This window comes from Stylophora pistillata, unplaced genomic scaffold (assembly GCF_964205215.1).
Source record: "Stylophora pistillata unplaced genomic scaffold, jaStyPist1.2 SCAFFOLD_63, whole genome shotgun sequence".
Taxonomy (NCBI): Eukaryota; Metazoa; Cnidaria; class Anthozoa; order Scleractinia; family Pocilloporidae; genus Stylophora; species Stylophora pistillata.
The window spans coordinates 352,865-372,500 of NW_028290915.1; the positions used below are offsets into that span (position 1 = coordinate 352,865).

General features: G+C 37.3%; 5 protein-coding genes and 1 long non-coding RNA gene across 15 annotated transcripts in view; 3 read left to right on the forward strand and 3 right to left on the reverse strand.

Annotated features, from left to right (window-relative positions):
* Nucleotides 1-24: 24 nt before the first annotated feature.
* Nucleotides 25-13,469, reverse strand: LOC148715629 (uncharacterized). Of its 7 annotated transcripts, XM_088746707.1 has the most exons (14): nucleotides 13,435-13,469; nucleotides 12,712-12,816; nucleotides 11,185-11,535; nucleotides 10,620-10,727; nucleotides 6,017-6,100; nucleotides 4,862-5,113; nucleotides 3,745-3,901; nucleotides 3,113-3,163; nucleotides 2,409-2,589; nucleotides 2,234-2,269; nucleotides 1,705-1,759; nucleotides 1,071-1,275; nucleotides 579-649; nucleotides 25-101 (listed from the first exon to the last, which is right to left on the reverse strand). In XM_088746707.1, the coding sequence occupies exons 3-12, from the start codon at nucleotides 11,242-11,244 to the stop codon at nucleotides 1,165-1,167; spliced, it is 1,095 nt and encodes a 364-aa protein (XP_088602833.1). In that variant the 5' UTR covers nucleotides 11,245-11,535; nucleotides 12,712-12,816; nucleotides 13,435-13,469; the 3' UTR covers nucleotides 25-101; nucleotides 579-649; nucleotides 1,071-1,164. The 7 variants fall into 7 exon arrangements, with proteins under 7 accessions (XP_088602833.1, XP_088602832.1, XP_088602835.1 ...); XM_088746706.1 differs by lacking the exon at nucleotides 25-101 and having other exon boundaries at nucleotides 504-649; XM_088746709.1 differs by lacking the exon at nucleotides 25-101 and having other exon boundaries at nucleotides 504-649; nucleotides 1,071-1,592.
* LOC148715630 (uncharacterized) lies at nucleotides 6,800-8,943 on the forward strand. The gene is made up of 2 exons (XM_088746703.1): nucleotides 6,800-7,009; nucleotides 7,205-8,943. The coding sequence occupies exons 1-2, from the start codon at nucleotides 6,897-6,899 to the stop codon at nucleotides 8,466-8,468; spliced, it is 1,377 nt and encodes a 458-aa protein (XP_088602829.1). The 5' UTR covers nucleotides 6,800-6,896; the 3' UTR covers nucleotides 8,469-8,943.
* On the reverse strand, nucleotides 8,460-10,467 carry LOC148715631 (uncharacterized). Its single transcript, XM_088746705.1, has 2 exons — nucleotides 10,213-10,467; nucleotides 8,460-10,070 (listed from the first exon to the last, which is right to left on the reverse strand). Exons 1-2 carry the CDS (start codon nucleotides 10,384-10,386, stop codon nucleotides 9,018-9,020), a joined length of 1,227 nt encoding a protein of 408 aa, XP_088602831.1. The 5' UTR covers nucleotides 10,387-10,467; the 3' UTR covers nucleotides 8,460-9,017.
* LOC148715632 (uncharacterized) lies at nucleotides 12,243-13,662 on the forward strand. The gene is made up of 3 exons (XR_015995925.1): nucleotides 12,243-12,400; nucleotides 13,032-13,070; nucleotides 13,470-13,662. It is a non-coding gene; the product is annotated as an uncharacterized LOC148715632 (long non-coding RNA).
* Nucleotides 13,663-13,991: 329 nt separating this feature from the next.
* Nucleotides 13,992-17,366, reverse strand: LOC148715633 (uncharacterized). Of its 4 annotated transcripts, XM_088746718.1 has the most exons (5): nucleotides 17,163-17,366; nucleotides 16,415-16,606; nucleotides 15,288-15,326; nucleotides 14,660-14,921; nucleotides 13,992-14,130 (listed from the first exon to the last, which is right to left on the reverse strand). In XM_088746718.1, the coding sequence occupies exons 1-4, from the start codon at nucleotides 17,197-17,199 to the stop codon at nucleotides 14,908-14,910; spliced, it is 282 nt and encodes a 93-aa protein (XP_088602844.1). In that variant the 5' UTR covers nucleotides 17,200-17,366; the 3' UTR covers nucleotides 13,992-14,130; nucleotides 14,660-14,907. The 4 variants fall into 4 exon arrangements, with proteins under 4 accessions (XP_088602844.1, XP_088602845.1, XP_088602846.1 ...); XM_088746719.1 differs by lacking the exon at nucleotides 15,288-15,326; XM_088746720.1 differs by lacking the exons at nucleotides 13,992-14,130; nucleotides 14,660-14,921; nucleotides 15,288-15,326 and adding an exon at nucleotides 14,999-15,219.
* A 94-nt stretch (nucleotides 17,367-17,460) lies between these two features.
* Nucleotides 17,461-19,636, forward strand: part of LOC148715634 (serine/threonine-protein kinase Nek11-like) — a 3,738-nt gene continuing 1,562 nt past the window's right edge. The window contains exons 1-4 of the mRNA XM_088746726.1: nucleotides 17,461-17,528; nucleotides 18,168-18,229; nucleotides 18,563-18,647; nucleotides 19,249-19,329. Of these exons, the coding sequence (XP_088602852.1) occupies nucleotides 18,621-18,647; nucleotides 19,249-19,329 (108 nt within the window). The 5' untranslated portion in view covers nucleotides 17,461-17,528; nucleotides 18,168-18,229; nucleotides 18,563-18,620. The remainder of the gene's footprint in view (nucleotides 17,529-18,167; nucleotides 18,230-18,562; nucleotides 18,648-19,248; nucleotides 19,330-19,636) is intronic.

Here is a 19,636-nt window from a genome sequence, read left to right on the forward strand (position 1 = left end):
GTTGTTAATATTCATGCTTTTGATGCTGTCGTTATGTCTGTAAATTCCTCCAATACACGAGACTGGAACAGCTTTGAAAGATCCACAACAACTTTGTCTCCCTTTACAAAATAAATTGTTTCAGTCAATAGTTAATTAGGTTAATTTACTTCGCCAACCCTGTTCTTGTGCTTTTATCATTACTTACAGACTTTCTAGTGGTTAAATGAGAAATTATCTACTAGTAAGCGCAGGTTACCCCCACTGTTTTGTCAGATATCCAGACAGTTTGCTCAGACGTATTTCTAGTGATCTTCTAGAATAAAGAGGTATTGTGAGAATTCAGTGTTTTACCCAAAAACCCCTCATGGTGACCTTGGACAAAGCTTACACCTGCACTACAGAATCTCAACTGACTGTAAGCTACTACCTCCTCCAACATAGAGGTGAAAGGTCCACTCTCCCTAAATACAACAAAAGAGTAACCGCAATATAACCAAGTTGTTACAAACACATCGACATACAGTGCAATCCTTGTTCTGTGCTTCTCCAGATGTTGTGTTAATCTTAACCACAGCAGGATCACAGTCAGCCCTTACCCTGCAGATCAGCAGTTCTCTGTCCTTGCTTACTGGATGTGTGAAGGTTTCCAAAGTACAAACAGTCCACTCTAGAAAACAATAATTCTAATTTCTTACCTTGTCAATATCACACTATAGGATTATTGCCAAAATTCATTATTTGCTCAACGTAACAAATTAAATTTCAGTTCTACTTGTCAAAGGAACTAAAAATTCATGGCAAATGTAATCATCAGTTCTATGTGTAGCATGAGCTGAAGAATTGGGAAGAGTCAAATGAGGTGGTCTGGTAACAAAAAGTTTTTAACAAAGTCATTTTGCTTAAAGAATTATGTTAAATTAGTGATAATTACATTTCGCTAGAAAAAAATATTCTCCTGTTATAAGAGTCACACTGTTCTACAAACCAATCCTGAGAAAGTTGAACAGTTAAACACTTTCTTTGAAGCTGGTTTGGCTGCATAACACAGCTGAAAGCTCGCTATTGCTTGTAAAATAACTATAATGTACCTTTAGGCATGTTCTGCAATAGGGAAATTTCTTCAGGAGTGAAGAGACCGTGTTTGTATCTCTCAGTTGCACACAAGGAAAACTTCATGATGTTTCAAGTCTTGACCAGGGCAGCCAGTTTTTGGTGAGCAGTATTAGTTGAAGAGTCATCAAATGACAAGGAGGAAAGACGTTCTGCAAGCTTCACCAGATCTCCTTTGTTTTCCTAACAGACAAAAAGGAAATAACAAAATAAAGAGAAATCTACTTGTAGATTTATTAAGTTCCCTGCTCTGGCATCCCATGTTCTAGTTCCCTGTTGACATCCCATGTCTTACAGTAGTTCCCTGTTCTGGCATCCATGTTCTAGTTCCCTGTTCTGTAATCCCCTGTTCTGGCAGCCATGTTCTAGTTCCTTGTTCTGGCATCAAAGGTTCTAGTTCCTTGTTTTTGCATCCCATATAAAGGAGCAGATAAACTTTGAGTCACTTAGTGCCACAGTAATTGGGGATACCAGTAAACACGGAGAGTTGTGTGCCATGTCTAAGAGGTAAAAGCATCCAACTGGTTTTCACAAGGTCACGAAAAATCTCTCTCTTTTGTATACATAACAAATAGAAGTCTATCAAATGCAACAGTAGCTACAAGTACTCACAAGCAAAGGTGTTATCATATATACCAAAGGTTTAGAAAAATCCTTTGCTATTCTCCTAAAATAACAAAACCACAGGGATTCAATTGAAAATATCCCTGGTCACTAGTCAGTGAAGTCATCTTTAATTAATTTGAGTTGAAACTTCAACTTAAATTAACAAAAAGGATGTAAACTTTGCCATTATCTTTGTAGTCTAGATGAGTCTTCTAAAAACTATTTCCAAATTAATCTTTAGAGGTAAACAATTCCCCCTTGGCATCTTTACTATAGCTAAGATATCTTGCTCTATGGGGACATAAGAAGTTGAAATGAAATTTGTTTATACATTTGCCGTAATTGCAAAAAAAAAAAAAAAAAAGAAAAAAAAAATTTGAAAAATAACTGTTTTGCTGGTTTGGACAAGGCAAATTTACCAATTACCAGCAGATTAATTCAATGTTGAATTCACATCAGGGGAATAAAACAAAAGAAATTAACCCTTCATTTTCAGCACAACTTCATGTTCAGCAAACAATTTTTAAGATCTTACTTTATTCTCTTTCCTGTTCTGGTAACAGCTTGATGTCTAAGAGTAACAGACAAGGACAGTTAATATTATCCTCAAAATTCTCTCATCTAAAATTTTGGATTGATGCTCCTTGACTTTCTGATCTAGTGTGGGTCCAAAAGTTTAACAGAGCTTTTACTAAACATTAATAAATCACCTGTATGGTAGGCAAAATTGCCTTGCTAGTGCAACACCATCCACAAACTGCCTCAAAGCTTCCCTCACAGCTCCCTGATGAGCATACAGCTGACCAACTTGTAACAGGGATGAGAGCAAGTCATTTAGGATTGACAAACTAGAAAGGTTTTGGCCAGAACTTTCTGATGCGGCTAGCAAATCTGCACAAACAAAAGGAATAGATGCCAAAATATGTGATTAAAAGTTTAATAATAAAACAGAAGAAAACTCTCCCATGTTTCAGGCCAGTTTGATTGCACTTTTCTCTATATTTTAATCAGGATAATAACACATCCAATTACAAGCACAACTCTATCTCAAAGCCTGAATTAGGATTGCAAGGTATTGCCAACCACATGATTTAGGTATATATTATCAGGGGCTTCATTAATGTTTTCTGCAGGAGGGAAACTGGTTTTCACAGGCAGGCAAAACTCTTTGAACTGAACTTCTTTATAAGATAAACTTTCCTCCAGACCGTCAAATCAGGTGGGCAAAACCGTCCTCACAACCGGTCAATTTGCCCGGTGCCTGGCCCTTAATGAAACTCCTGTATTATCCCAGTCATCAGAACACATTGTCCCTAGTAGAAGCTCATAGAAATCAGGGGCACTACTTTGCAAGCAGGGCTCTGCAGAATTGTGTCAAGAATAAAAGGAAACAAAAATTCCTCAATCACCTTACCCAACAAATTTTCCTTTTGCTTGTGTATCTGTTTGCCAGTACAAAACGCATCTAAACCAAAGATTTCTTCAGCCATTTGTGTTAGTTTATGAAGTGCATCCATAGCCCATTCCAGGAGTCAGTGAACCAAGTAGAGGATCTCAACAATGATAATACTAAAAAAAATAACTGTCACCTGGGAATTACTCATAAACTCATGAATTGATTCACTGATCAAAAATTATCTGGTTGAACAGACTGTTTTGTTGGTACTAAGTCTGCCTAAATTTTCACAGGTCACTTGGCGACGGTTTATGAAAACAATGAAATAAAAAATCAATATTGGGGAGCTGGGATTGGGCGGTGGTGAGGTCACTCGCCTCCCATTAGTTCAATTCTTGGACCTGGTGTCACATGTGGGTTGAGTTTGTTGTTAGTTTTCTTCCTTACTCCAAGGATCTTTCTAGGGGTCTCCAAAAACAAACACTCCAAATTCCAATTAGACCTAGTATCAGTGGACAAGAAGAGCCATCTTATGGAATATCCACTGCTAAATTCCCATTTCCATTATGAAAAAGTTACTGAATAACTGTGGAGAAGAGTAGATCTAAGTTTTGGAAAGAGGAATTTCCAAAGAAGAAGAGTGAACTTACCAACTATTATCTTAAATTTGTGGATTGTGGGTGGGAGCATTGCATATTCACAGCAAATTGATTTCCATCTGGCTTTCAACAGGTGGGACTTGTAACTCTTGTGTGTGAAGACTTCACTCTGCAGTGCTTCCTTCAGGGAGACCTCCCCTTCCGAATACTAAACATTAATCAATGAAAACCACGACTGACACACACATCACAAACTGAACAATCCCGTGTTTACACGTACTGACTATTATAGACCTGTTTAATTGGTATTTCCTCCTATACCGTATATTGTATAATATACATGAAAAAATTTCTCAGTTCTGATTGGTTAAGATGAACGCAGTTCTCAGTTAATTCAGTGCAGAAGAGAGTTAATTCAGTACAGAAGAGGGTTAATTCAGTGCAAAGAAAGAAACAAACCAGACATTCTGATTGGTCAAAATAATTGGTCAATGTCAATGTCAAGGTCAATGTCACTTGCAGGATTTCAATAAATAATTTTTGCATGTGATGCATGCCCTTTTCTTCCGCGTAGTTATGAGAAGCTACCTCGTATTTTTTCATGTATATTATTAATACATAATCACATGATTTTCTCGTGCAATTTGGAATAAATAATCACTTGTAAATGTTTTCAAAGATCACAAATTGCACTCACCCTATGGGCTCATGCAATTTTGTTAGTCTTTGAAAAAATTTACTCGTGCTTATTTATTCCAAATTGCACTCAAAATCATGTAATTACTATACAAATTGGATTTCCCAGCTGCTCTCAGAGGCTAGCTGGCCCACAGTTTCCTTGCCTAAAGCTATTCCAAGTTCTTCAGCACAAAGAAAAATCACCAACATGGAGCTAGAGTACCACGTATACATGTATGCCTGCATGATGAATGCTTGTTTAACCCTTTGACTCCCATGTCAGAGACCAAGACAGGAATTCTCCTTACAACATCAGTACAATGTCAAGCAGACAAGTGAGGAGAATAAAGAAAAAAATCAATTGTAGAGGATTATTTAGTTAATCCAATACCAAATTTTCCAAACTTACATCACGAGAAGTGTTTGGCAGACAGTAAGTAGAGTTAGTTAAAGCAGTGATAGGGTTAATAATGATTTTGATTTTTCATACCTTTCCTGTGACTAGCAAATAGTGACTCTTGGCCAACAAGAACTGAACCCATGAAGTACTGCAGGGCTCAAATCTATCAACCAGGTTACTTGTATGAGACAGAATAATTGAAGCATGTGACAAGTCCAGAATGTCACACAATGAGTGAACAGCATCACTTAGGGCACACAATCCATTATCCAGCATATCTTTGGTACCAACTGACTGGGATATACTGGCAGCCATGCAAAGAGCACGAGCTTTTTTTAAGGGCTGCAAGAAAACAATTCATTCATTGAATGAATAAGGGGGGTAAGATTCTGATGGGAAACTGTTGTAAATTAAAATAGTAAATAGTCTTTATTTCACTGATAAAATACATATCAAGTGTTACATATAAAGTGTAATGGGCTAAAATGTGTATTAATTACTTACAGCTAAGTTATGCTTAAAACCAAGTCTATTAATAAAAGCATTTTTAAAACGCTCAGTATTACAAAGCGGATATAAATTATTGGCTTAACTTGCCTAAGCCTAAGGGTAGCAGAGTTAATCCTGGGAAGGGAGTGGTGCAATGGAAGATGTTCCCACACGCTTAATTTTTTGAAGATACCCATATGTTGTGCTGCATCAGATGGGGCAGATGGGGGGGGGGGGGGGGTGGAATTATAAGTACATATAATTTGGTTTCATCAGCTGAGTTGATAATGTACATGCCAATCGGATGCTGAAAACAATTTCTGAAGCTGATGTTTCAAGTATTAACCCTTCACCATTTGCTCTGATAAAGGGCTTAACCTTGGAATATCAGCTTTAGAAATTCTTTGCTGCGGCCAATTAATATTTATTAACCCAGTTGATACAACCAAATTATCTCAATGTGCAGAAACTACATTATTCATTACACCACTGATAACAAAGGCAAGGATCCTCACTGTATAAAATTTACCAGTCGAGATAAAAAAGACCTGACTGGAGAAAATCATTCTTTTCTGTTGAGTGATAGCCTTTTCCTTCAAATACTTAAATCTCTTAAAACTGCTGTCATTTCTTGTACCGAAACATTTTTTTTAACATTTCTATTGCCATGGTCATGTTGTGACAGGACTGCATGAACAGTTAATTGCCTGTGGGAAATCCAAATCGTCACCAATGAAAGTACGTAGCAGGTTTCACCTGTTTTAAAAGCCCAAACATTTCAGCAGTGATAAGCAAGTAATGATATGTCTCTTCAGGATTAATAAGATGGTCCAGGTCAACCTAGAACATAAAAAAAAAATTCAGTGAGAATAACATTCATGCAAGATTAAATGTATTGTATACAGTGGGAGATGCAGTAACCCAATGGTTAGTATGCTGCACTGCGGGTCAAGAGGTCTGGGTTTGAGAACTGGCTGGGTCATTTTGCTGTGTCCACTTGGGCAAAACACAGCTTTCTTTTCTATCACGTGCCTCTCTGTAACCAGGAGTACAGATAAAAAGCCTGCCAAGTGATAAAATGCTGGGGGAAGGGGATAACCTTGCAATGGACTAGCATCCCATCTTGGGGGAGTAGTAATACGCCTAGTTGCTTAGCCCTTTAACTCCCAGAAATGATTTAAACATGTATCTTCTCCCTTTAAAGCCCATACATGATTCAACAGGTAATGAGAATACTTGAACTTATCATGTAGAAGTTGTTCTCTTGATCTAACACCAAATTCTTATAACTTATTTACAAGTAAATGTGTAGCAGCTAGAGGGGAGAATTAGTGATTAGGTCTTGGGATTTAAAGGGTGAATTCAATGGAAACCAGGATAACCTCGGGCTGGGTGGGCACTCTGTTTGAGTGCAGACTTAGCACAGCATTTAAATTTTAGTAATCCATAAATCTTTAATGGCACATCTTTCAAATTGTTTAAGTACCTATCGTAAAACGTCTGAAAGTATCAAAAGCTGATACCTATTTAGTTCTCACAACAAATAGAGTGCCGAAGTGTGACGTCATGTTACCATGGTAGCATTTTTGCTGGATCTAAACACTATTTGGCGTCTTTCGTTACATCTCATCATAAAATGGGCCAATGCTTCGTTCCCGACTGCAATCATCAGTCAGAAAGTCACAATTGCAGCTTTTACCGTTTCCCCAAAGATCCTGCTCAAAGAAGAAAATGGATTTCTCTAATAAGGTAGGTTGATTTTTGGTACAATGACCACCATGATGCACGGCCACGTGTCGGTTATAGTTACGCGGAAGATGGTTTTATTTAACCACTCAAAAGTGCACTGACCTGTGGATTATACCTTTGAAAGACCTCTAGAGAGAAAAAAAGCTTTTTTTTACGTTATGATTAAAGTTTAAAACCTTCGTTTTCTCTCTCCAGACGAGCTGATCGTGAACCTGGCAAAGGCGCTCGAGTTTGTAGTTGTCATTTCCGAGGAAGTAAAGAAGAAGGCCCCGAGGTCTTTTCCTGGAATAAAGACAAACTATTTGAATCTCGAAATGCTCCAAAAAGGAAAAAGCAAAGAACTGAAGTCCCAGAGACAACGACTATCGAGCAGATCCTTTCAGAATCTTCGACGAAGAGCAACCAGAACGAGCCTTGCGAGCTCAGTTGCGAGGAGATGCAAATGAAATGCACTACTTTGCAGACTGAAAATATCCTGCTACAAGCAGAGCTAGGGACATTAAAGACCCAAGTATCCGAGTTGAAAGAAAAAGAAAGCTACTTAAAAAGAAACTACAGCTCTTTTAACATGGATTCAAAGGTAATCAACATGGAAACTGGCCTCCCAAACAAAGAAATGTTCCACATTGTTGTCGAATGTGCCGAAAGATACCGCAACGATATTGTTTACGTGTGTGGCTGGAAAGTAGACAAGATATCTTTTGAAGATCAAATATTGATAACATTGATGAAGATTAGACATAATTATCATAACTTACATTTAGCTGAACTTTTTAGTTGCAGTACTGCTACAATAGCGAATATTGTGACAACATTTATCCATGTTTTGCACCAAATTCTATATGAAGATCAAATGGAGATAGCTGTTCCATCCAGACAAAAAAACAAAACTTCACTTCCAGGCTCATTTAGCTTATTTGGAGACTGTCGTATGGTAATAGATTGCACCGATATCGAGGTTGCTACACCTAAGCTTATGAGTGACCAAAAATTGACATATTCAACGTACAGGGGTATGAATTCTTTTAAGACAATTGTTGGTGTGGCACCCAACGCGGTTATAACTTATGTAAGTAAACTTTTCCCTGGCTCAGTATCAGATAAAGTAACGGTTCAAAAGTCAGGAATATTAAAGCATTTTGTTGCTGGGGATATTATACTTGCGGATAAAGGGTTTTTGATAAATGATATTGTTCCTAATGGTGTATATGTGAACATTCCCCCATTCTTGAACAATGGAAAATTTACAGAAAGTGAAGTTAAGTTAACAAAGAGCATTGCAAAATGTCGTATACACGTAGAACGTGCTAATGCTAGATTGAAGAACTATAAAATTTTAAATTTTGTGCCACCATACTTGCGATCCCTCTCTGGTAAGATTATACAGCTATGTGGTGCTTTAGTTAATTTACAAAACCCATTAATTAAGGAAACCAATGACACTGTTGACTTTGATTAGTCATTTTAATTGAAATATTGATCATCTTACATCAGTTTACTAAGGCCTGGTATACATTGGCATTGTCTGATCATAGTTAATCAATTAACTGTATTCTGATACAAAGAGTGGACAGGTGTTGTGTGATCTGTGAAAAGCTTGTAACCCTATTTTACTTGCTCATGATACAAGGAATCATGATACACAACTTAATGACAAACTATTTATTTCTGATCAGTATTCCTGCCACCACACCCTTATGCTAGTCTTATTATGAATTCAGATAACCAACTGTATTCAAATACGATTACAATGAATCTATCATTTTCTTGTCTCAAGTAGCTAATGTAAAAACCCCAGCAAATGTTGCTGTTTAAAGAAAAACAATTTTAAGATTAACATGAACATTTTTATTTTATATACACCCTTCAGTTACTGCATATTTGTTGTAAAAGTTGCAATGATTTTACCAAATAAAACAATATTTTAAAAAATATTTCTAAAAGTATGTATTATCAAATCCATTACTTTATAAAAAACTACATTAATTTTACAACAAAGTCTTAAAATTTAAAGACCACCATCAACAAGTGCAGGAATCATGTGAATTGTATAAAATTCTTGCAGTGAAAGAAGATTTGGTTCCCATGTGCAGTCTTTCTGGATTGCCAACACAACAGTTTGCATTGTTGTCCAAACCACAAAGTAACAGATTTGCTTCCCAGTTATAAACAGCTGACCCTGGACTTGATGCCAGTAGTGGTGGGATTGTTTTAAACAATAGCCAGCATCTCTCTTTACTAAACAGAACTTAGGGTCTTTAACAGCCTCCTCAATTGTTGAATTGCGATGTGTGTAAGGGCATTTGACTTCAATGATCGCATTGTCATCAACAAGTCCATCTGGTGATGCACCCAAAACACCAGACTTGTGTAGCCAAAGGCCACAATCCTTTACTACTTTCATTGTTAATTTGGTGAAGGCCTTTATTCCTTCTTTCTCGTTAACGACACCCCATCGAACAGCCTGCACTCGAGAGATGTCGTATTCTCCAAGAACACGCTTGATAAGGGAAGGAGTGACTCTTTTTGCTTCAAGAACTGGACCAAAATTGCTAGCAGTCAAACGTCCTTTTCTCACCACATGCCACTCTCCACATTCACGTTGCTCTTTCGTGATCTCACAGACTGATTTCACTTGCTGCTCACTTACTTTCAATTTTTCCAACAAGAAATTTGTATCAAGTCCGCTTTCAACAAACTCTCTCGATAAAATGATTTCTTTGACTGTGGAGATCGGCAGACGATTCTCTTTGTCAGGTTCGGGGCTCAAAAGCCATAACATTCCTGTGAACTCGCCGTATCTCTTCAGCTTGTTCCGTAGCCATTCTCTGTCCTCATCTGTAGTTTTTCGTTTTAGGACTTTAGTTTCTTTGGGTGGATACAGATCTTCTACCGTTTTAACCACCTCGGATGCCTTTTGTTTCTTCCACTGACATTCGATGTCAGTTCTACTTAAGTTGTGGTAGCCATGAAGGAACAGAGCTACAGCGTGACTACACTTTGAACCGCCACGAGGGCACTCGCATTCTGTGGAACGTATTTCGTTTTCTTGAAGATATATCTGCGAAGGAAAGAGAAAAAGAAATATAAGCTTACTTTTCAAGATTTCCTTTAAACGAAGATTCGAAATCACTTAATTTAAATAAGTTTTGGTTTGGCGATGTTAACGGATAGACATCGAGTAATAGAAATTTTACACTTACTGTGACTTTATACGTCGTACTTTTCACGCTCGCTTGCACTGACCCTCTGATAATTCCATCACAATAGCAAAAAGATAGAACGTGTCCAGATTGGTAATGGTTTTCGCCACGGTTTAAAGATTTAGGCTCATCTGAGAAGTATTTTGCGAACGATGTTATCGACAACGCCGCCATGTTAAACACATGTGAGTTTGTTTAGATCCAGCAGAAATGCAACCATGGAAACGTGACGTCAGGGCTTCGGTACTCTATTCCCCATGAAAGAAAACTGTTCTTGGAATTTTACAGTTTCACTTGTTTTCAAATAAAGAATTGTCACTGCCAGTGAAAAAATATTAATGTTTTGGAAATTAAAGTAAAAAAATATATTACATAGCCCTAAAATGCTTTTTCCAGGAAACATTTACCTTTCCACTGGTGTCTTGTTGCAGTGATTTGGTCCTTAGTGACGTCCACATTTCCAAAGCTGCACAAAGTGATTCCATAAATGGTTGCTCCAGGCAGATATCTTCTATCTGAAAAGTTACACCAACATTTCATTTGACAGTCTGATATTTTGAGGGAATGAGGTGCTTTTGGGGATGCACCGGAGGTGCAATCTCAGGGCCCCTTTCCCTTCTGCATGGTCCTCCATGTACACCTACAGGTAAAGTATGTTGTTGTTGTAGAAAAACTGACTACAAAATTCATGTCTATTGTAAAACAGGCACATGACATTTCATCAAAGACAACAATCTGTTCCTGAAAATGTGTTGAACAAGGAACAATATAAAATCTGTATAAGTAATGTTCACTCTAGACTTCAAATTAACTGAAATCAACTTCTTGCCCCAGTGCGTCTCTTTGTTGGAGGCACACTCAGTGGCCTAACAGATAGCCTGCAGCCAGCACGACCTCAAGAAATCCAAATTTGAGACCTGGGTGGGTCATCAAATTGTCAGATCAGATCTTAATCAAAAAAGTTTCCAGTACTTTCCTCTTCTCCTTCATAACTGTCAGAAAGCTCTGGCCTTGCTGAAGTTGCTCTCTCATTTACTGCATCTTTGTGCTCAAGCAAAGCCTGCCATAAATATGCAGCACCAAGTCTATCCAGCAAACGTGAATGCATGTTTTTCTCCTCATCCTGACTATCTGTTGAGTCCAATAACTGCTCTAGAGTCTCCCCAGCTTCTTGACAGTACTGCGGTGCAGATCTAAAGAAACTCAGCTACTATTAGTGTCGAGCCCTGCAGTGTCTGCTCATCGCAGGTCTAGGTTTCTTTTGATGCAGATTTGATGTACTTGAAAGGGATCAATTTTTTTTGTCCCTGCCCATCAAGGTGTCTGCTGAGTAAAGATTCATTTTAATAAAAGTAACAGACAGTTTGAATGACCAACTTTGTCCTTTCAATAAGAAGATGATAAAAATTCTTCACAATTAATAGGAGACTTGGTCAATCCATGGTTACCATGCTGAACTCCAATTTAAGAGGACTGTTTTGGAGTCCTAACCAAGACCACTGTGTTTTGTTCTCAGGCAACCCACTCTAGTTTCAGACTGACCCTTTCCAACCATGAGTATGGATTGGTAATAGCAACTTAAATGCTGTGGATTTACAAGCAAGGGCTCGAAATTAATGGTAACCCATTAACCAATGGTTAGTAATTTTCAACGTTTGGTTACTAAAAATTTGTCCAACTAACCCGACATGGTGAGTAAAATTTTCTAACATATTTAAACATCAGTAGACCTCAGGCCAAAGAGCACGTAGGCCCGACTCTCAGAGGAATACTTAGAATACTCAAGTTGTTAAGTCAACTTTAACTCTTTTTAGAGAATGCTGTAGATGTACTGTTCTTGACTAATCATGGTAAACAAGAGGGAAATAAAATAGGTGGATAATTGTCTACGTTTTTGAGGTCAGTATGCAATTTCAGCTACTCTTTAATTTGTCCTAGTTGTTATTATCAAAATGTTCAATATTTGAGATATCGTAACTTGTGAGCTTGGATACCAAACTTTATTATTTGGTTAGTAAAAAAGATGTCTACTAACCCAAAGGGTTAGTGATCCAAAAATTAAATTGGAGCCCTGCCTGCCATTGACTAACATCCTGTCCAACAGCACTAGGCCTTTCAGGCTGGTAGCTAAGAAGTTAGGCTACTGGCTGAAATTTCAAGTGAGGTGGCTCAAAGGCGGTGAACAATTGTAAGTATACAATGAAATATATGAAGTTCATATATTTTGAACTGCGGTATTAGATACGCATGATGCACAATCCTCACAGTAGATAGCGCTATTGCTTAAATAGCGCTATCTACTGCGAGGATCGTGCATCATACGTATCTCATACCGCAGTTCAAAATATATGAACTACAGCAATTTGCCCTACTGCTGTGTCATAGCTGAAAAAGTTTGGAACAATTCAATGAAACATTTTGGCAGGTACAGTTGTACTTCACTTATGAAAGGGGAAACCATAAGAAGAAGTCAGAATGTAAAAGAAAGTATTTTGTTACCTTTTGGTCTTGTAACAAGCAAGCTCTTCCTGCAAAACAAAACAGAGCTGGCTTCCTTCTACATCTTTTGCATCTTCTTGCTCTGCAAATGCACTGCATAGGGTTCTGAGAAGAAAAAAGAACCAAGAAATTTCTTCAGACAGTTTCCAATTAACTCAATCTTACTTTAATTATGTAATTCTTCAACACCATAATGATTATATCATTTTGTCTTTTTTTATCACTATGCCTTATCTCTCCAGAGTCAACCTTAAAAATATTAGAATTCCCCCCATTTTTTTCTTCCCTCTTTAAATTAATTTTATCTGATCCTTTTGAAGCCTTGAACGAGCCAAAAACTAGGATTTTGGTGTATTGAGGTGAGGAATCTGCCACATTTCAACGGTTATGTTATGATAGTGCTTGAATAATTTTTATTCACTTGCTGCAATGCATAAAAAACTCACTCCTCCCTTTTCTGATGCATCGCAACTTGTGAATAGAAATCGTTTGAGGGCACTTCCCATGGAATAATCTTTATATTTGCTGCATGTATGTATGTTCTGTTTGATTATGAAAACAACATGCATGTATTTGATCAAGTTTAAACAAATTAAAACCAATTTTCTGGAGTTCTTGTAACCTTTTTTTTACACATTATAATCTGACATCTGCTTAAAACTCATAAGCTTTAAGTTAATCGACATCAAAATACTAATATTTATTTTGAACTCTATTGCAAACCTGCATCTCTCAGACTGTTTTTCTCCCTCCTGTAGATCCTTCACCAGCTCATGTTTCACTGAGACCCATTGTCTGACTGGCTGTTTTAGGGTGTGGGCATCAGAGGCTGTTTTCAGTGCTACCAGGACCACAGTTGAAGCAGTCTTTAGTGCATCCCTGATTCTTCCGGCTCTTCTTTGACAGTCAACTAGCAAGGCATACTTTGTGAGTAGCTTCACCTGAAAAGTATTTTTCAAACATTGCCAAATAAACATTTTCAAAACTCACCATGTCACTGTTAGCCAAAATTAGATTTGTGATCAGCAACTTATTCTACATTCACCCTTTAACTCCCATGAGTGACCAAGACAGAATTTCTCCTTACTGTATCAACACTATATCAAACAGACAAGTAATGAGAATAAAGACAAATACCAATTGATAAAGAGATTATAAGTTAAGCTAATACCAAATTCTCCAAACTTAGATCATAGAAATTGTGAAGCAGACACTAAGGAGAATTATGAATGAAATCTTGGGAGTGAAAGAGTAATAAGTTTTCCCCTCTTCCCCACCCTTGTTCCTATTTGGTTCATCGCAAACCTGTTTCATGTTTGTAGCCATAGCAAATTGACCTCATGAGCTAGAAGGCCTATCTTGTCACAGCTTATTTCAGTTTCAGAATCATGAACTGATTAGGAGTGTTGGTGATTCCCCCTAGAAAGAATACCAGTTCATGAAAAGGTTACTCCCCTCTAGCGCTCCACACTAATGGTAGCCAACTAGCCACAGACTAGTGGAAATTCAGTTTTGGCTAGTGGTTTCTGATTTCCAACAGCCAGTTTGGCTAGTAAACAAACTAAAATTGCTGTAACATCTAAGATGTCACTGGCCACTTGGCTAGTAAGTTGAAAAGTTCAGCACAAAACTTTTTGTCAAAGTTTCCCTTAAAGTCTTCCAAAACCCCTTTATACTCCTGTGCTGGGTTGTTCTTTACTTCTACATGTGTTTAGCTACCAGTAATTAAGAAATTTGTCGAATTCTGGCAGTTGTTGACTGTATGAAAGGACCTTGTTCTAGCTTAGAACACCTGCTTCCCATAAGACAGTCTTGAAACAATACTTGAATGTAACATTTTCAGCAAGGAAAACTCTCATGTATAGGGTCAAACCATAGTTCAACTGAACTATTAATTATTTCAATAAACTTTAAATTATAGTACCTTCATCAATTGAACAGACTTTACCTCTTCAGCTTGGACAATGATTTTCTCTTCTGTTTCAGCTCCAAAGCTACAGATTCTTAACTCATCACAGGCAAGAGCCAGCAATGGCACTCCGTCAGTAAAACAGTCGCTTTGATAGGACACACAGCCTACATTGTAAACAGTACTACCCAGCCATCACAGCTCATTAAGAGATAAAGGAATATCAGGGTCTTCAAGAGCATCGTGAATAACCTTGCTTGCTTGCTGTGCAACTGTAACACATTCTCTCAGAATGTGAATTCTGTGAAGAAAACAAAACTGTGAATCAAAAACTGCACTTTGAATGACAACATACAGTTGTACTTCACCCATCACCTCTCACAAACTGACTAGTAACAAACAGTAGAATACTTTCCTTCCACAAGATAAGGAGTTCTATTTGACAATGGAGACCATCCATTTATTCGAAGAGAGAGTGAAGAGAGCCCCTTCTCCATTTTTCCACCATCATAGTTTTTCCAGGACTTGACCACTTGAATGAACTTGAGCAAGTCATTAGCATGACAAAAAGCCTGGTCAAACTGACCCTTAGATATGAGCTGAACAATAATCAAATAAATTGTCTTGCCAAGTTGGTCCAGTGAAGGAATAAACTTGAGATATTTACCATTCTGAATAGATAATGTGTCGCTGAGCAACATACTCACTAAACAAAAATCCATAGAATTGTATATTAGTCAGTAATCATTTTAATTTTCACATTACTTCTAATGAAGGATAAGTATGAACTCTTACAAACAAAATTAACATTTTTCAACCATTTTAAGGAAGTTGTTCATTAGTATTTTACTACTACTAAAGTCAGTATTGTCGGTTCACCAAAACGATCAGGGGTTTTCTAAGAAGGTATACAGGTGTATTGTTTCCCACTATCACACAACTAGAAACTATATTTCGTGTAGGAGACAAAAGTCATTTTGAGATTGATTATCAAAGATAAGAAATAAAAAAAATTCTGAGGTTTCTTCAAGTCTCTTTTTTATATTCAGATGCTTGGAGAGGAAGGGACAAAAAAAGTCATAAACATTCAGGGTTCTCCTTAAGTATTGGCCACCATTTTAGAACATAAAAAAAACTACCTTGATTTTGAGTTGTGAAAAAACAACAAATTTCCTGAACAAACAACTTCCTTGAAGGCCATTTTCGCATAAACATCCACAAAAATATTTAAGGTTAAATTACATTTTCATGCTGGTTGAGCACCCATTCAATCTCTACCTAGCTCATGTTTACCTAGCCAACCAACTATCATATCACTTTGCATATACTTCCAAACAAATGCATGAGATAGAATTTTAGAGCCCATACATTTTAAATAGATTAAGTACAAACCAACTCAATTGGGGGTAACTGGGTCTTTATTGCCTAAGACCATATGCGATGCTCCCCATGACAGGGAGGTAAATAGAAGAAAAGAAAGAAAAAAAATTTTTTGCAGATTTTTACAGAGAGAGGAAAACAGGAAGACCTGGAGAAAATACTCTTGGAGTGAGGACAAGAACCAAAAACTGAGTCAACCCACATCTCATGCCAAGTCCAGGAATTGAACGTGCATCACAACATGGAGGGGGGGGGGGGTGAGTCCTCTCACCCCTGTGCCATCCCCTCTCCCAGAAACAATACTTTGTGGGCAGCATGCCCCAAGATCCCAGAATGCATGCAACTAACCATATACTGGCTAATAGCCAATCCTTTTTGAAAACTCTGTACACTTATTTTGCAGCTCTCACTTACCTAAATTTGAGGAGTTTGTGATTTCATCAAGGTGCTTCCCTTTTGCTTTGACTTTTTTCAAAGTCTCAATAGCCCATCTCAGAAACTTGGTTGAAAACAATGTGTATTTTGACACAGATTCTTCTGCAACTTTGCAACCCAACTTGCTGCCATTTTTGGCATTCAAGGGTGATCGTAGCGGAGAAAGATAGTCTAAAAGAAAATTAGAGAATTGCTTCATAAACATAATCATGCCATCTTTCAAAATGTTGTTTCATGTACTCACAAAAATATTAAACAGATTTCGCCTTTTTTAACCCTTTGACTTGGGGGTGACTAGCATCTCATTTCTCCTTACAATGTCACCCCCAAAACACACATAATTTGAGAACATGAGAATAACGGAATTGATCACCAACGGAAATGATCACCGATGAAAGAAGCTCTTAATTGTTGAATTAATTCTACTTATTGTCAGTATCTTTGGAAATGTGTAAAGTTCAGTATGCAAAACAAGTGTATTACATGGGTAAAACATTCTCCCGTCGATGAAGGCAAACGAATACCCTTTCCATCGATCGTGCGCAATTATTTTTCAGAAGAATGGTATTCCACATTTACTAAAATTCAATCGATGGAAAGTCAACATCGTTTCCCTGTAGCTTGATGATAATCATAAAACTGCACAAAACTTTAAAAGCTATCATAAGCTTGCTTTAAGGAAACATAATTGCAAAACTGGTGTCTTCAAACAAATCGTTTGTTTCACCATTCAGAAGCGCCTTCAGAATTCTTTCCCCCTCCATGTATCCAAGAGGTCCGTTCCATCACAGGTTTTTCATCGTAATGGCTCTTGAAGAAGGTCCTCACGGAAACTTTAGTCGTGAGTTCCCGCTAGTATTGGTGAAACACCACTAATCAAATCAAAAATGGCGCCTTCTTTTTCACCGGTTAGGAGTCCATGTATGACCCCGTAAAATGTCCTGAGCTCGGTATATATTTTCAATGTATTCCAATGTATTCCAATGTATTCCAATGTATTCCAATGTATTCCCATACATGGACTACTAACCCAAAACTGGCTGTTCGGAATCAAAATTATCTTCGTTTGTCAGTCAACTCTTCCACACATCCGGTGAGAAAGAGTAACATACATTCACTTCCATAGCGTAGTAGATGTAAAAAAAAAAAAAAAAAACTGTCCGAAAAGTATGCAACAGGCGGACTTATCTGGGCGGTAAAACTTCCACCGGCTGCCACAGGGTTATCATTTGTGTGATATCATTAATTTTTTTGTTTACAGCACCTTTATTGACCAATATCACTGTATGATTTTGGTGGTTTTTCTTTGTAGAATGTCGATACCATTGTTCCCCTGTTTATGCGTAACAGTGGGAAAGAGCAAAATGTTCAGTTCCTATTGAAACTAAAACTGTGTGTGTAGATGTATAACGCAAGTGAACACTTTATTGATTTATGAAGAACTCGCTGCAACAAATATTTTAGAAGGTGACCTCTTGCGCTCAATCAATCAATCAATAATCTTTATTTATACACGATAAGTATTAAAAACGACACTTCGCTTGTGGGGTCGTGTCTAAATAATTAAGTAAGATAACTAATGAATTAGGATATACCCAGCTAAAATCATATCGCTACTTACTACTTGCAAGTCGAAAACGATAAAAGCTTAAGCTTTTATGCACATCAAACTTTTATGAGAACAAAGTGAGGTGCATTTTGATTGTATTTGTGCTTACACACTGGAGTCTAGAGGAAAGCCACAGGTATCAGATTAACCTTGGTAGTGGATAGAACGAGGACGTGTCTGTCAGGGTAAGATCGTTTCTAACTAAAAAATTACCATATGAATCTTCTCTTCTTGCTTTAATGGAACAAAGGGCTGTTGTAAGAAAATTCTCCCTGATTCAACTCTGCTATTAGTATGGAACAAGATCACTCAACAAATGGACAATCAAGTAGCAATTAAGCTTATTTGTCCATGCCATGGAAAAAAAAAACCTGAATTTATGTAATGTAACTGTAGAGTTCACTAAAACAACCTTGAAACAGGAATCAGAAATTAATTATTCAACAAACTTCTTCAGCAGCAGATCTGTAAAAAAGTTTTTATCACTGACACACAATTTATCTTCTTAATTCATTTAGGAAGGTTTTGAAGGAGATATTTGTGGGGGAGCTACAGCCAGATGAAACAGTAGATGCCATGAGAGAAGCTAGATTGTTATCCAATGTAGGTTTAAAAATTTAGCTCGTATTAATCGACAGATATGCAAGAGAGCATAATGTACAACAAGCAACATATACCCTGAACTTAAAAAACTTAAATTTGTCAAATGAACATCCAGTATTTTTTTACTTTAACTGAAATAACTGAGACTTTCTGAGGTTGCCTAGAAATGATGAATTAATTGTACACTGCTCATAGGGGAAAGTTGGTATGTGGGAGATTCAACATGGTGAATACATTTGGTCACTATATTGGACGGGTGGAAGATCTCGGACAAGTGATAAAGTGAGAGGCAAGGTGGGGGGGTTTCTGGATTTTCTCCTCCTCTTTCCTCCCTTTTGGTTTGTCACTCCTCCCAGATCAATTCCACCCATCCATTATGGCAACCAAATATATTTGCCCCCTTGAATCTTGCATGCACACACCAACTACGGCCTGCAAGCAGGCTAGATGAATTGTGGACATAGAAATAGTAAAAAAAAAATTTGATGTAACTTGTGATATTCCCTACAAGTATTGTAGCATAGCTGTTTGGGAGAGTGCTCTCAATTCCCACTGTCTTTGTAACAACAAGTGCCAGATTGAATTTTTCACCTTTTTTTAGCTAAATCATCCTAACATTGACAAGTTCTTGGATAGTTTCATGGATGGAGAGTTCTTCTGCATTGTTACAGAATATTGTGAGGTGAGTTTGGATGTTTATGTCAAATATATCTGTCTTGATTTAAAGTCTGTTTTTAATTTGGTGATACACATGTGATGTTACTTAGCATATCATGATATAGTGACTGCTAGATCATCTTCTTTGTTCTTTTGTTCTCTCCCCGCCTCAATTTAATTCATAACTCAATATTTACACATTGAAAAGCACACAGCAACTGACATTTGTCATGTACATGTAGCAGCAAACTACTAGATAAATATAGAAAGTATTCAGATAGATAAAATGGAAAGGTGTTCTGATAATTTGTGCTTTTAAAATTGTTGCATGA

What these genes read in the sequence shown, in the direction of transcription:
- LOC148715630 (XM_088746703.1), top strand. Translation starts at nt 6,897, where the DNA reads ATGGGCCAATGCTTCGTTCCCGACTGCAATCATCAGTCAGAAAGTCAC. An exon ending in AAATGGATTTCTCTAATAAG is followed by an intron (nt 7,010 to 7,204) that starts GTAGGTTGATTT and finishes TTCTCTCTCCAG; the next exon opens with ACGAGCTGATCGTGAACCTG.
- LOC148715631 (XM_088746705.1), bottom strand. Translation starts at nt 10,386, where the DNA reads ATGGCGGCGTTGTCGATAACATCGTTCGCAAAATACTTCTCAGATGAG. An exon ending in GTACGACGTATAAAGTCACA is followed by an intron (nt 10,071 to 10,212) that starts GTAAGTGTAAAA and finishes TTTCCTTCGCAG; the next exon opens with ATATATCTTCAAGAAAACGA.
- LOC148715633 (XM_088746717.1), bottom strand. Translation starts at nt 17,199, where the DNA reads ATGGAGGGGGAAAGAATTCTGAAGGCGCTTCTGAATG. An exon ending in TCTGAAGGCGCTTCTGAATG is followed by an intron (nt 16,607 to 17,162) that starts GTGAAACAAACG and finishes ATTTTCTTTTAG; the next exon opens with ACTATCTTTCTCCGCTACGA. An exon ending in CACAAACTCCTCAAATTTAG is followed by an intron (nt 15,327 to 16,414) that starts GTAAGTGAGAGC and finishes ATTTTTGTTTAG; the next exon opens with TGAGTATGTTGCTCAGCGAC.
- LOC148715629 (XM_088746707.1), bottom strand. Translation starts at nt 11,244, where the DNA reads ATGAGAGAGCAACTTCAGCAAGGCCAGAGCTTTCTGACAGTTATGAAG. An exon ending in TTATGAAGGAGAAGAGGAAA is followed by an intron (nt 10,728 to 11,184) that starts GTACTGGAAACT and finishes GTAACTTTTCAG; the next exon opens with ATAGAAGATATCTGCCTGGA. An exon ending in GCAAAAGGAAAATTTGTTGG is followed by an intron (nt 2,590 to 3,112) that starts GTAAGGTGATTG and finishes TTGTTTGTGCAG; the next exon opens with ATTTGCTAGCCGCATCAGAA.